Source organism: Cariama cristata, unplaced genomic scaffold, assembly GCF_000690535.1.
Source record: "Cariama cristata isolate BGI_N322 unplaced genomic scaffold, ASM69053v1 scaffold35330, whole genome shotgun sequence".
NCBI lineage: Eukaryota > Metazoa > Chordata > Aves > Cariamiformes > Cariamidae > Cariama > Cariama cristata.
Window position 1 is genome coordinate 55,498 of NW_009596980.1, and position 15,768 is coordinate 71,265.

The 15,768-nt window shown below is 38.7% G+C and overlaps 1 protein-coding gene across 1 annotated transcript in view; it reads right to left on the reverse strand.

Moving 5' to 3' along the window:
• EFCC1 (EF-hand and coiled-coil domain containing 1) overlaps window positions 1-14,449 on the reverse strand; it is a gene marked incomplete at its 5' end in the record, with an annotated part of 51,936 nt that extends 37,487 nt beyond the window's left edge. The window contains one exon of the mRNA XM_009708179.1: window positions 14,043-14,449. Coding sequence (XP_009706481.1) covers window positions 14,043-14,449 — 407 coding nt within the window. The remainder of the gene's footprint in view (window positions 1-14,042) is intronic.
• Between the last annotated feature and the right edge of the window lie 1,319 nt (window positions 14,450-15,768).

Sequence of the window (15,768 nt, forward strand, 5' to 3'; positions counted from 1 at the left end):
AGTATCCTAAGATCATTCTGTAATTCTTCACAGTTGATCCTGGGTTTTAACATCTTGACTAACTGAGTAATTTTTAAAATTTTTATTTTCATTATTTTCTCTAAAAATCAAATGATAACCACGTTATTGTAGCTTTCCTTATGTGATATAAAGCATATTTCTCCAACTAAAATACAGACCAAACAAAACATGTTTTCAAGTACTAACCAAGGCAGACTATCAATCATGATTAGAATTAGGATAAAACTGAAGTTACGTACGTATCCAGCTCCCTCTCAGACAGTGGATATTCTGATCTGAATCCAAGCTTTGTGATTCGAATGCACTTTTAGTTAAGACGTGAATCAAATTACTGAGGTGGAACTTTACTGCTTTTAATTCCAGAGATTAATTCAGACTCACCTCTGAACTATGGTATCTTCTGCAGTGTTTTTAATGAGATAGAAACATCGTGATATACCATGGCTTTTAATGTATGACAGGGTACCCTTTTTTTAACACAGATGAATCTTTTCAAAATATAAAATCTATAATGTGTATCATCCACTAAAAGTACATTAACAATGCATGCAGTATGTATTTGTTTAATCAAAGGGTGGAAAAAAAGCCCTTTAATCTTAAGGATACACAATCTAAGCTACATAAACTTTTTTACACGTGTTTTATAACACTCACCTCTGACCTGGCTCTTTGCATATTTTGCTCTGGGCCAGATCATGGTTTTACAGTTTCATTTATAAAGTGATGGAAAAAAACCTAGCATTTTTGTAAGCATGGCAAAGAAGCATATGTTCCCAGGCTTCTGGGAGGATTTTTGTCTTTGAAAAGTTGCTTTATTTTAAGCTTGGTTAAAACACAAAACAAATATTCAAAAGCATTGGTTTGCTTAACTTCACCAAAAATAATTGATATCCAAAGTGAACTTGGGCCTCTGCATGTTGAATTGATGGTTAATTCATAAGCCTGCTTTTAAAAACAATACAGTACATGGGTGTTTTTCTGTATTTCAACAGCTCTCCAGTTCACATTCATCTTGCCTATTCTGAGCTGTTATACCATTTTCCCTCCAACACAGAACTTTAATTAAAGTTAGCCATGCTTGTTGCCAGTATTAGAACTTTATTTTGAACCAGTACTCTGACCCTTTCTGAAGCCTGACTGATGATAGTTCAGATCTTTGTTACACTGCTCGTCCTACTAATCCTGTTCCCTTTGACCAAAGATAAATATCCACGCATTACAGTTCATTTTATATATCCAGGAACCTTACAGGCTGTGTTTATAGATGCAAAAGGAAGGGGGTCTGTCTTCCCACCGTGGCCGATCGAGCACCAGCCTCTGTTGTAATGAAATCAAGGAGACCAACAGCTGAGTGTTGTCTGCTGCCTTTGGATGGGCCCCCTTTTTACCGCTCTCAACAGTCTCTTGTTTTGTTTTGTACAGACTACACAGTTTCATCATTCATTCTGACTGTTTGATTTAAGCTTCCATTCCCTGGGTCAAAAAAAGGCTGGCAAGGGAGGAAGGATGAAAGAAGGTGACACTTTGACAGCTCCTTTTTCACTGTAATGAGCAGAACTGCTCTTTCTTTTCCCGCTCCTGTTCACCATGGCCTTTTCTTTCTTTATAGAGCCACATGAAGGGAAGAAATTGCCGGTTCAGCTCTGCCTTCCTGGGACTGACTAGATAAACTGGAGGGCTCAGGGTGTCTTTTGTGGGCTCTGCCTGTGGAGTCATTGCTTTGCTTAGGGGTTATTTTCTGTTTGTTTCCTGTATATAATGACAGGTAAATGCAGATTAATAGAATTAAAGTTTCAACTTGAGTACACGAGGCAGCAAAGCATCAATTGCTTCCTGGTGAGTTCTGTGCCATGCGTCATGAAAGAGAGCTCCATTAATTTAGCTAGTCCATGGGGGCCTGCCACAGAAAAGCTCACTTGGCTTGGAAGAGGAAGAAATAATTGCTACCTTTCCAGCATTAATAATATTCTGTTCTAAAAAGAATATAATTTAATAAAGAGGTAATTTAGATTGTAGGTAACCTGTATCCGAACTAGAAGAAAATGCTTGTTTGGTGCAAGGTGGTGCTGTTTGCAGAAGCAGAGCCTTGATGGATAAAGCTGGAGAACTGCAATTTAAGTATAAATTACTTCTAGTACTCCACAAGTGCCAAGCCTTAGAGATTGCCAGTTTGTCTGATTTATGTAAAGTGCAGGTCTAAACACCTCAAATTTCTCAGGATTTTAGATCTGTATTCATTGTTATTTGATGTGAATTCAGTGCTTAGATCATTCATATACTGCATAGTATTTACCTAAAAAGCTTTAAATTTATTTACTTTTTAAAGTTTCCTATTTCTAAATGCATTTGAAGCATCACTTGGAAACTGTATATAATGATGAACAAAAACCCCAAACCAAAGAGAGCAAAGCAGGTAGGTAACAACAGGGGAGGGAGAAAAGTAGCAAGTGTAAGATTGACAGCACAAGGATAGACCCAGTATATAATTCTGCTGTGTAGAGATCGATCAGTCATAACTTTTGTGAAAGGTACCAACTCCCTGGCTACACTGAAAGGTCTTTCATTCAAAGTCAGTGATTTTCCTGGGAATATCCTGCCTGTGGTGGTAATATTTCACAGCCAAAAGACTTCTCCTTCTGCAAGACTGGTCACGTCACGGCCAGGGCTCAGGGCTCCAGCAGTACAGAGATACAGTCTTTCTGACAAGATAAGCTAAGAGCATTCTTATTTTTTATTTTCTTATTCTTTTTCCTCTGCTAAAGGAATTGTTCCTGGGGACTGTAGCTAGTATTGGAAATTAAGCAGAGCTATGTATGTTCATTAATGGAAACACAGATCTTTCAGACTAAGGACCAGCTTCTCTCCTAACTTTTGCTTATAGCAGTTAAAATATTTTCTTTTTTTCTTTTTTTTTTTGTTTAGTTGAATTGGAAATCTGAGGAAAAAACCATTTTGCATCTAAGGAAACTGCCTCTTCAACATGAAATGAAATATTTCATTTTGGTTTCATATATTTTTGATGTCTTAAAATGGTATCTTGAAATTTGATTTAGCTGCACTGATTTAATGTCATTCAGATAGGAAAAATCAAAACACTCCAGCACAAAAATGTTCCAAATGAAAAGCAGAAAAATTGTGGTCTTTTCTTTTGTTTCTGTCTATGTGAAATCTTGCCTGATATAACCTAAATATGCAGCTAGTTTAACCTGTTTCCAAACTATGTTTTTGGAGGATGAACTATTCAGCCTGAGTACTTTGCCTGGGTCTAAATTAAATCAGAGCAGTTGCTGTGAGAGTGGTCCATCTGTTTACCTCATTCATGCCAGATCTGTTAGGCCACCAAACTAAACCACTATGAACAGCCCCCTTGATGTCTCTTCATTCTGCAGCAGAGAGTATCTGAGATCTGTGCTTTCAAGGGTATGCCTATATTGTGCAGTGTAAAATCACCTGAATTAATTCCAGAGAGCTGGTGTTTGTGCTGTGCAGCTCTGCAGCGTTCTGAGACATGGGGTGCTGAGGATGTTGGGCTGATGCAGCGACACCGCCCTCAGCTCCAGCGTGGGCTCACTGGGAGTCAACACACTGATGCACTGCAAATTACAGGTGTACCTCCAGTTGCGTTGGAAATCTGTTGGAAATCCCACCTTTGGATATTTGCTGACATAGAAATGGGTAGCATAACCTACTTTTCTGTAATTTTCATAAGCATTGGCTTTGCTTTGATTGCTCATATTTCTGTCTTGTGTAATTTTCTGCTAAGCAGAGTGCTACTTAGACCTACCAGCTCCAGGAGTGTGAACGTACTATACTCAGAGCTCAGCTTAAACTTAACATTCTGCTTTAAACTTGGCTGACCTCATCATATGCAGTTCCAGATACTTTTATGTTATGTGAACTAATGCCAAGGACATTCGATGGGGTCAAGTACAGAGAATAAAAGCAGAGCAGATGTGCTGTGAATACCAGATTTTTTCAGTGTTATTATTAATGTGACATCATGAACCTTCCCTGAAACATTCTGCTGTGAAAAGAGACTCTTCACAAAGCAAAGCACAAGGCCTGATTTTATTCTGTTGATTTACTGAAAGGTTTGGGGTCTTTCCACTGTAATCTGATTCCTAACACTTGGCCCCTCTTTTCTTGAAATGGATGATGTGTGATGTGATGGCAATTAGCACTTGAAGCTCAGGCACCCTTCAGAGAACATTTTTTTTCCACAAACAAGGAGGGACTGCAACACACAGTCAATCACAGCTTCTACACCTTATTTTTCAAGTGGTTTTAAGAATGATGCTGTGAAGGCTGAAGTTGCTTGTTATACAGAAGTAAATTTCTAAAGATGCATCATATTCAAAGCTTACGTTTGATGTTTTTTTGTCCAATTTTTTTTTCATCATGTACATTCCTATGTGAAATGGCATTGGCAAACAGAATACAGTCAGTATGCTGTGATACAGATATCTGCAATAATGATCAAGTTTCATTCCATGCTTTACATTTTCAGTCTTTGAAGTTGAGCTGCAACTTTGTGATCCTTTAAGGACACAAAAATCTATTCATTTTTATCAGAATTTGTAAGCCTTTCAGATGGGCATTGTGAAAAGCCACAAAAATATATAAAAATTCCCTTTTTTTCATAGATAATGATTTCTGTAAATAACAACTAAAGCTGGCCTCTTGATATATCTTCCAGCTTTCAGGTTGCTTAGCCTGAGCACACAGATAGGTTCCACATTCAGAATTGTGGAAATATCTCTTCTCTATAATGGACTGAAGTAAATACTTTGACCAGCTGATCCCCCTGCCCTTCTTCTTGTTCTCTTTCTCCCCAAAATCTCAGTCTGTGTTTGAGTTTCCAGTTTGGGATTACCTCAATGTGAAGCTTTAAGATCAGATACATTTAATCCAAGTTTTACTTGCGATGCAGGGCATTCTTTTCTAGCTTTTTTCTACTTTGAGGGGAGCATTTTTCTTAGGTTGTTTCAGTGGCTACAGTTCTGAATAATTGAGATTCAGATTGCCAGGCAAATCTGGCAAATATATGAAAATACGCTGAGTATCACAGAGAGAATACACTAAGCCAAGCACTAGAAAGGCAAATATCAGTCTGGACTTTAATCATTCTGCTAAGCAGGCAGTCGAGATGCTGATAAAGTTGAAAAAATGTACTGGGGAATGAAAGGAAGAGAACAGTACAGTAAACATGGCCAGTGATTCAACAGGAATTCTGGCTGCAGTCAGAAGAGGGGTAAACATAACAAACTCCAGCAAATATTTGCAGTACTGCTAAATAACTGTCTCATGCCATTGAAAACTCAGAAATTGCCTATATTGTATTTACTAACATCCATGACATTTATTAGGTCATCCCCCACCTGCTTAGAGTCTAGGCAGTTTTAAATCCAGATTGACTATTTTACCTCTATATGACGATCCCTGGCAGTGTCCTAAGTAATGTGCTGGTATTTAAAATCTTTTGATCTTGCCTGTGCTATCCTAAGGATGGGGTTTAAGAACTTAGTTTGGCTGTGGGTTTGCAATATGGCAAGTTCCCAGTGAAGTCATGCAGTCAACTAATTTTACTTTCTAGACATTTTCCCAGATCTCCAGACAATTTGGTATTTATATTAGAGAGGAGCTTTTTGAGAATTTAAGTTAATGATGAAATAGAATGGTTGCCTGTGCATCTATTAAAAGGCTAGATTAATTTCTTTCTCTGGATGGTTAACTCTAACAGACAACTGGTTGAAGAAAGCTGCTGAAACAGAACGTGTTTCTTGTAAATCAATGGACAGGTTTGAGTGGGCTGGTCCCTCTAGCATTTCCAGGTTTCATGATTCCAAACTTTTTTTCTGGTGCATAAATTAAAAATGCTTTTTCTTGAGTTTTGTTTTGTTTTTTAAGCATAACCTACACAAGTTTCCCTTGAACTAGTCTAGGGTGACCTCACTCATCTTGTCATATCATTGTTGGTTTTGGGATGTATTCAAGAGATAAGGTCTCCTCCCTTGCAGATCATTAATCCTTCCATATTCTGAAAGCAGACTATTTTAGCAGAACAAATTAGTTTAATCTGCTTGAAAACCTGGGTTGTCAGCACCTATCTTAAAAACTACCTTGTCTATTTTGTATCCTGAAGGAAAGTGAGATGAGGAGCACAGAGTAAATAATCGCTTCTTACTGCTTTAGTAGAACTCTTTTTCTCCTCATTTTCATGAATTAATTAAGTATTATGAAAAAAAAGAAAAAATAAAATTTCTTCCCTTTTTAATCCTCAAGCAGAATGAAAAGCTTAAAAGAATGCAGAATTCTGCTTGTGCCTGAGTGTAGATGATCAGCAGTGCTTGATTTTTCAAAGTAACTTATGTGAATTGACAGCAAAAGTGACATGAACTAAACCCACTTGAGATAGGGTTGGTTGATTTGTTTTTATTTTATCTCTGGAAGGGCTCAGTGGAGTCGTCGAGTACTTTATACTAAATGTGTGTTTAAGTGCCTGACTCAAGGACTTGTCAATACTCTGGTCCTCTCAGGATCTTGCCCCTGGTGTTTTTACTTCAGATTTTTGTCAGTATCTTTGAGATCCAGGGAGGTAAACATAGAAGCCCCAAGTTACACTTTGAGGTTATACATTACTACTTTGTCTTACAAAACTGACCTGAAGAAAAAGTAATTTTTTAAAATAATGCTGGCTCTTCTAGGCATCTATTAGAGAACGTTGGCAAACCTCCATTCAGTACAAGATTTATTGCTCAGCTATGTTCTTGTTACTCCTATTAGCAAAGGAATGCTGCTAATGAATTCAACAGGTCTGATCACACGAGCGTATGAGCAGAGCACAGCATGGTGGGACCTGGTCATACAGGGACCTGTTAGTGGGGTGGGGAAAAGTGGAGTGCTCTGGCAAGCATCCTTTCCTGTGGGTGCTCTTTTGCATAGAAGTGGCTACAAACTTGTCAGGTTTGCTTAAGAAACAAATGAGAGGCCAAGTGTGTGACTGTGCAGGCAACATGTAACGGTCCTCCTGGCTCCCTGCGGAGGTTCGTAATAAGCTGTCGCACTTTGTGCCAGGAGGCTACAAACTCTTGGCTTACAGTGCTTTTCTTAGTAATAAATAATTGTTCTTATGCAGCTCTCCTACACTGATGTTAGTTGGCTTTTAGGTCAAGAGAGATGTGTAGATCCCAGTCTTGTCAAGCTTGTAACTCCATTCCCAGACGAACCCCAATGCATCAAGTTTGCTGTGCTTTTATCTGCATGCAGTGGAATCTGAAGTGTTGGGATCTGTCAGATGGATGATATCAAAGTTAATGCAATTCTAAGGTCTATAAATTGAGCACAACAGCAGTACATGGTAGTGGTGTCCTATCACTGGTGAGCTAGGCCTGCCAGGCAGAAGGTACCTATGAAGCCTTTATGGCATAAAGTGACATAGTGCTAATATTTAATACAGAAAAGTGCTGTACAGGAGCTCACCCAGGTAACCTGGAGGGTTGCAACTGAGAACTAGTTATGAGCTAGGACCATTTCTGTTTGATTTTGGTTCTTGCAATGACAGTGAGAAGGTGACTTTGTTCTGGGAGGTGTGCTTTCAAAGTGGCATAGCCTCTGATAGGGAGTCCAGTCTTATGAAATTGTTTGAAAGGGGTAGGGGAGTAGGTTTTTTCTTTAAATTAAAGTTATCTTTGTGTCTGAAATGAATCTTTGATTTTTGCTGGCATAAGACAAGATAGATGGTATGTTGCATCACCTAGAAAGTTTGGGCAGTAAAAGGTGTCCCTTTCCTTGGGGAAAGACTGTAAAGCCAGAGAGCTGTGATGCAGCTCGACAGGGCAGCCAGATGAAAGAGGGAGGTGCACGGCTGTTACTGGAGGGGTCCGCCAAGCTGCTGGCTGAATTTCCAGGCACTAAGTCAAGGGAGAGTAGCTGCAGAAATACTGACTGCACACCTTCTGGGGAAAAAAATAATCTGTCTGGTACAGGAAGAGTTAGCATGATTGAAATTGCACACAGAAGGGCAGGAGGAGACCACTTTAAGAGGCAGCTGCATGTGTCAGATACTGTGTACGAGATGACAAAACTAACTCCTTTGGCTTCGACTGTCTTTTTTGTTACTGCTGACCATGGCAGGGCTTGCAGTACGCTTCAATCCCTCCATCCCCAGGAAGGTATGTGCAATGGGGGCTGCTAAGTGGCAGCTACAGTGGGTTGAACAAACGGTGCCTCCGCAGAGCTGTGGGAGGAAGCCTGCGACGTGGTGAAAGCACATCCACCCCAGTGAATGGGTAGTGTCCGTATGGGGGGCACTGCTATTGTGCTCACAGTGATTTACTCCCAACACAGCAAATAAGGCAAGCCAGATGAAAAGGAGGATTTAGTGAGAAGCCACGGAAAGTCCCCCAAGAATAAATGATGTGTAACTAAGAGCCCAGCACTGAAAAAGGCCAGGGAACTGGCTACATTTCCAATGTCAGAATTGGCACACAAGTACAAGCTTCCTTGTAGATATATGCACTTGCATTAATTTGAATGGATTCAAAGTAAAACTTTTGCTATTATTATGGGAAGCAAGTATTATTAATGTTAAAAAGAACTGAAATACTTTTCTTGCATTTGAAATAAAACTAGGCCTTCCATAGAAACAGATGCTATATATTTTCTTCAATGTCAAGTTAATGTATTTAAACTGCTCTGTATAGTTGTCTCTACCATATATAACAATACCTGCCATTATCCCTTTTTGTGAAATCAAAATGCTCTTTTAAAGTGTTTCAAATGAGTAGTAATCTGATTTGCGTGCTTAGCTTATGATTTTTCTATGACTAGAGACATGCGAGTAGTCTAAGCTTTGTATGATGGGAACATATTCACCCGCTACTGTTAACTTCTTGAAAAACTTAGTTCTGTGTTTTTTTGGCAGATTTCTATGTAATATATAACTTCTTACAGTCTCAAGTAGAAGGAAATATCAGGTACAAGCAGAATTAGAAAATAAAATGACATCAGTTCATTTAGAACAGCCTGCCTGAGTGCTCTTACAGATGAGGCTTTGCAAAGTAACATTTTACATTTTATTTTACTCTCCATGAGCTCAGTTCCCTGACTGTCATCGTTTGTACTGACTGCCAGCAGTCACTGCTCCCTGCCTGTCATTGCTCCTGGCCAAGGACACACTTATCTGTGGTTCTGTCCAGTCTTTCGTGTAGTCCAGCACATATATAGCCACAGTCTCCATTCAAATTTTGTGCCATCTGAAATAAATTGCCAAGATGCGCCTCACCTTACAACCAGCAAGTAGTTGGTATTGATGACAGTAGTCAAGCAGAAAGTTATCCAGATTTTCTTTATTTAAAGTCTATTTTTTAAATAGAAGAACAGTTCTAGAACACCTAAATATAAAACATGCATTATCATTCAGATTGGAAATAACCTACTATCTATACCTTCTTTTGTGGATTAGTGTTTCCTTTCCAGGGCTTTTCTTTCTTCACTTAACAGAGCTGATTCTGTATTAGTTAGGAATATTTCCATATTCCTCTCCTGTTCTTGGATTATTGATTTGGATCTGTTTGGTCCATCTTTTTATAGTCAATAATTTCTCAGCTTATCATTTACTCTGTAGAAAAGTTCTGGACACTGTCTTCTAAAAGAAAAGACAAATTGAACTACTTCTGATATAGGATAACCTAAAGCAGAACTTCTTAGAAAAATTAACAGTGGTGACTTTATGAAAGAAATAAATAGAGGAAATTATGCTAGAGGTCTCCACCTTTGTATTTATAAGAGAATAGGAAGGGATGAAACAAGCCTCTCTGCATTCCATGCAAAAAGGATTCCTACTCATTAACACATATAAATGCTGATGGATAATTAAGTAATTTGGGAGACAGACCATGCATATGGGAAGCATTTTTGGTATTTTATGACCCCTTCCACTGACCTATGTAATTACTGTGCTGCTGGCTAACACAGCAATGTAAAACCTCTGTGAAGATCTCCGTTATGAAGTCTATTTCAATTCTAAATGACCTTTCTTTTTATTTGTTACACTGGGATTGAAAAAAAGGTTGTTAAATTCTGTTATTCCCTCCAATGCTATTAAAGAGAAAAAGAATCTGTAACCTTTATTAAGTAATCAATTTCTAAGGCACCTACAATGTGGTATAGAGAACAGAGCCAACTTATATTTGGCAAGAACAATTCATGTCAGACCAATTTAATTTCCTTTTCTGACAGGGCAAATGGCTGAATGGATAAAAAGAAGCAGTAGATGTGACATTTTTATTGTAGTAACATTTTTATGTTTGGCATTCTTACAAACAATACTTAAATCGTAAGACTATATTAGAATACATAGATGGTGTCGCCTTGAGCTGGAGCAAACCTTACTGAGAAAAAAAGGAGTTTAGGGAATAGCTGTTAATCATTTGCTCTCAGATAAAGAGAGTATATCAAGTGGAGGTCACCAGAATCTGTCCTGGGACCTAGCCAGTATGTTCATTTATGCTTCCAACTTTTGAAAGAGAAATCGCAAATGTGCAATTGACAACAAGCTGGGAGGGTATGATGACAGCAATTTGGAGGTTAGTCCCGATATCATCTTGAGAAACTGGAAGAGTAGGCTAAAAATGGAAAAGTTGAGCTTCAGTAATAAAAATGAAAAGTCCTATACCTGGGAGAATGAAATCAAGCACACCAGTACAAAATGAGAGTAACTCTCTGGGCAGTACTGTATAAAAAATGGGATTTGCATAACTTCTTAAACTCTTCCGTATACTAACATTGTGAATTATGTGGTTTTTATATGATACCAATGTTAACCATACAATTTCTTGTGATGTCTTTTTCCTCTGAAATGAATTTAACTCATGCTTTTCAGTAAGGAATTTCTTGAGATTTACCTTTAAAGTATCTGAGCTGACTCATTAAATTGACAGGGATTAAGAAATAAAAAATGAAAAACAGTACAGATTTCTAATGGTGGAGAAAGGGGACAAAAACCTGACACACGCATCCACTGTAGGAAGAATAGGATGTGCACCTTAAGACAAGAAATATCTATGAACTACTTGGTCAACTAGGTTGGCTTAGGAATCTAGTAATGTGATAGGGAAACTTCAAACCAGGAACCTGTGTACTCAGAAGAAGTTCATGTTTAAGTCACACAAACTTCAGTTAGCAAACATTGACCAGAGATGTTGATAGCAACATTTTGCATTAAATTTGCAGGAATATGAATCTGTGGGCAGAAAAGGCAATTGTAATTAGGTACCCCAATTTAGGAAAATATTTAATCACTTGCAGGTACTTAAACACTTTCCTGCATAGATGCAAACTATGTTGTTTCCCAAGTTAGGGATTCTAATTTAAGTTCATTGTTGTGATTCTAGGTCTAAATGATAGCAAGCTGGTATAAGATGAAGGTCTAGAAGTGGGATTTAGATGCTTAAAGAGCTTTGAAAACCTGAACCTAAAAGAACTAGTAATTTTCTTTATAAATATGAAAGTATAAATAGGAGCAGTGTGTAAAGTTCATAGGCTGGTCTCATTCTTGAATATGATCCTCTCTGGAAGAAATTAGACTTTAGCTGGAGTAAGAGAGTGGCATACCAAGCCAGTTAAGGTGGATCCTCAGGAGACATATCTGCAGTCTCAAATGCTTTCTGCAGTATACTCAAATCCGCACCCACTTCTCTCCACTGCTACCTTGCAGCAATAGTTCTTGCCAAACCTAGGTCCTGCTTACCTGCTCACAAACTTTTTGTGGTACTCAGAAATGGAGAAAACTGCTCACTGGAGTACTAACCTAAATACATACTGACTTAAATAACATTACAAGTAATACACTTGCCAATTGACAGTCTGAGAAATCTGCGGGATATAGCAGCTGTCCCTCCATCCCTATGCTTTGGCCAACTCATCAGCTTCCCCTCAACGTGCACTCCTAGCACCTGACCCAAACTACACCCATGGGTTTTCGACTTCTACGCAACAGGAGAAGATGATTCTCTATGAGCAGAAGGAGTTTCCGCCATCTGTAGTACAAGTGTAAGCAAGTAAACTGAGTGGGACAAGCTATGATGCTAAATAGGGTAGAGATAGCCATGCTAGTGTTAAGCTCTTTCATCATGGTAATGCGGAGCTCTGCACTGCTTGAGTAACCTATTTTCTGCCAGTTTGGGCATCTCTGTGCCACACTGTGGCATATGTGGAATTATGGTATTCCATATACTGCAGAACTGTGGAATATGACCACAGGCATGTAAGTCACAATCATCACTAAGTGGCTCTGCTGTTAAACTGTTTAAGCCAAGAGCTGTATTACATGGACAGGGAGATGGAAGTGCTTTATGGCCAGCACAGAATCAAGATCCAATAAATTAAAAAAGACCCAAGTCTTGTATGTGGAAACCGGCCTGGTCCTGTCCTAAATGTGCCATGGGGCTAAAATAGGGGTGTAGCTTCCAAATGGTCAGTCTAGCACCGTTCCTGAGATTTACACTTACTTTAAATCAGCATGCAATTTAAAAATAAACAATACAGATTAAGATTATCTTGCAAAGAACATATACTTTACCTTTTTAAACTCACACTATTTGTTTTGATGTAACCCATAAAAGCTTCTGCTCTGCAAGGCCCAGTTGACATTTCTTATTGTCTTTCGTGAGTTCATCTCTACCTGTTTAAAGGCAATTTTTTATCCTTCACCATACTTTGGAAAAGCAATTCTGCAGGGCAAGAACTCATCTTAAGTCTTTGGTGCTCGTGCCAGGGAGAACTTGATAGACTAGATGAGTAGTATGATCTCTGTTAGCACTAACAGTTGTATCATTCATCCAGATATCCCCGTAAGTGACAGTCATCTTGGCCATTATTTGCCCTCACAGTGTTTTTAAAATCCTATAGATGTTTAAAGAAATACTTTTATCTTTTGCAACCATGCAGGTATTAACATACACAACGCTTACAGAAAGACACTGGATAAAATGATTATTTTTAGAATTTCCTCACTTCATAAAACAGCACAATAGCTATGATGCTACAAATAACTCACTGAATTCTTCTTATAAGCAAACAGAGGAAGTGTAAGTTTAGGAAGAGACAAGGAGTTCAGAATAGACAATATATTAAAATACTAGGTTTAGTACAGTTAGAAAAAAATATATAAATATTGGCTTTACTTGGGTCATTAAAAGTATAAACAAGATTTTATACCATAGGTCAATTTGAAACTTGGGCAGAAATGCCTAGCACTTAATAACCATTGGTGAGTCCAAGTTTTGTCTGAGATAAAAAGCAACAAAAGCAGTGAACTATTAAATTCACGACCAACTTTCTGACTTTTGGGAACATATTATGCTATTACAAAAGTGGGGTTTGGTTGGATGATGTATTTTTTGTTTGAGACTCCCACTATATTATTGTGTGGGTTTAAGAAAGTGTTTTGACTTTTCCCTTCCGGAGTATTACATGTTCTGTCAGTGAAGAAGCAATAAAGTCACATCAGAGTTTAAAACTGCTGGCCAGAAGTTGGCCTTGTGTGTTTTTCTCCAATTCCTATGATGAGCTGAAGAGCTTTCATAAGAAATGGAGTGTCAGCCATCTGATTACAGCTGGCTTTATGTGTGACCTAACTAGCAGGAAATGACTGAATTGATATTAGCTAGTTAAGGTGAAAAAATAAGTGTGTTGGAAATGGATTCTGAAGGACTGTCAGCAATTTCTTTTGAGGCTTTCTTGAAGCACTACTACGTTGAGTCCTATTGCTGCGTGTTTGAGGAGTAACTTCAGCTCTCTGTAGAGCAGCATCCTTATTTTGGCCTACCTTCCACTGAACGTGCCCAGTTCTATTATGGATCCCTACCAAGAACATTGATAAGTAGCTTCTAATTTCCCTCTGGCTATATTTTAGAAGAGGTATTTGGAGACATTTAGTAAACTACAACCAGTTATTTTCAAGCTAACTTGTGTTCCAATACTGTGATTTTATAGGCATTTTTTGATGGACTCAGACTTACCTATAGCGCTGCAGTTCCGATTCTAGCTGCTGAATGTATATTTGCAGATGTGGCACTTTGTTAGCTTTCACTTCTAGCTCTTTCACTTTGCCAAGACTGCTAAGGACAGCGTGTCTCGCCTCTTCAACCTTCTTCCTCATTTCTGCTTGTTCCCTCTTCAGGTTACGGTTGCAGTCTTCCAGACTGACCAGAGCTTCCTGAGAGCTCTTCAGCTCTCTTTCCAACTCTTGATTGAACCTAATTGCTTCTTCAATTTGCCCATCCCTGGAGCTCCGCATAAGTTCCACTTCCTTCAGGACACTTTGAAGGCACTTAGTCTGGGAGTGGTTCTGTGTTAACGGTCTCTTATTCCCTATAAAACAGGTCCCCTCTTCCTTATGGTTAGCATGGCTTTTCCGCAGTCCTACCTATAATGAACAGGAGCAGAAAGCAGGGAGAAATTAATGTGTTTTACAGCAACTGACATTTTAATCAAGACTGAAAATGTCTGGACTGTGTTTTGTTGTTTTGGGGTTTTTTTAATGACATATCGTTGATCAGCAACTAATAAGCTACTTACCTTTGTGAAATACAGAGACAAGGAAACAGTCTCTGGAAAGTAGTTTTAAAATACTTATCTATAAATTTAATTTTAAAACTACTCATTAAAGTGGAAAATGATGTTATCGCACAAGTTTCTGTACAGTTTTAATGTCATTACTATAGTCTGTCTTCAAAAGGCAAGTAATATTCTGAAAAAGAAATTTCCAGTTATGTTTTTTAAGTTGTGCTCAGTAGAAGTGAACAGAGGGCAGCTGGTGGTGTTCTGGAGCTCTAACCTTTGTCCTTCTTCTGATTCTTTCTGGGGCCTTTGGTGACTTTGTGTTTGCTTCTGACTTCCTTTCACTTTTCAAATGAAAACTATAAAAGTAGCTTTCACCTGCCATGCTGGACATTGTGAAGATGGACAGCCAGCTAATGCAAATGGAAGCGTCATGCACAGAGCAGAGTTCTGCGAGTGTTGTGTTTGTATTAAACCCAACCTGATGAGACCTGCTGGAACAACTGGTGAGCTCAGCCCTTCAGCGCTTTGCCCGTTCTATGCTATTTCATGCCAGAGTAATTTAACTGCTGTTAAGTATGTATGTGTTTCACTTGAGCCAATACAGCAGAAACAGAAACCAGCCCCAGAATTAATGGGGCTCTGCGGAGGAGCCAGAGACTATTCATCAGCCCATTTGCAGAATGGGCTCCAACTCTGAACTCTCATGACCACGCTCTGAGGAAAACACACTTCTAATGTTTCTGAGGCAAAGCTCTCCGGCATTTATGACTGAGTCATTGCATGTGCTCGTGCAGGTAAGAATCCAAAAGTTCTTTCTTACTTTGGAAAAAACCTACAATGGTGCGTAACTGGTATATAACTGACGGACTGCATGTGCAATAGGAAAAGCAGCATTATATGCTTAGGTTTGTTAAATTGACACCTTCTACAATTTTAGCAGAGTGGTTTTCAATGCATCCCTTAAACACGTATAATGTCACACTGGTGAAAATACAACATTTCTCCTTAAAGACTCTATTAACCAAATTTTGCTGGAAAGTTAATGCCAACGATGAAAGAGCAACCTTGGTCTATGCCGTGCTCCTTTTATAAATCAGTCTGGAGGCGGAGAGGTAACGTTGGATTTTCCGAGAGCAGCATCTTTCTTAAACTACCCTTGAGTCAAGGGTAACTTAAGCGGCC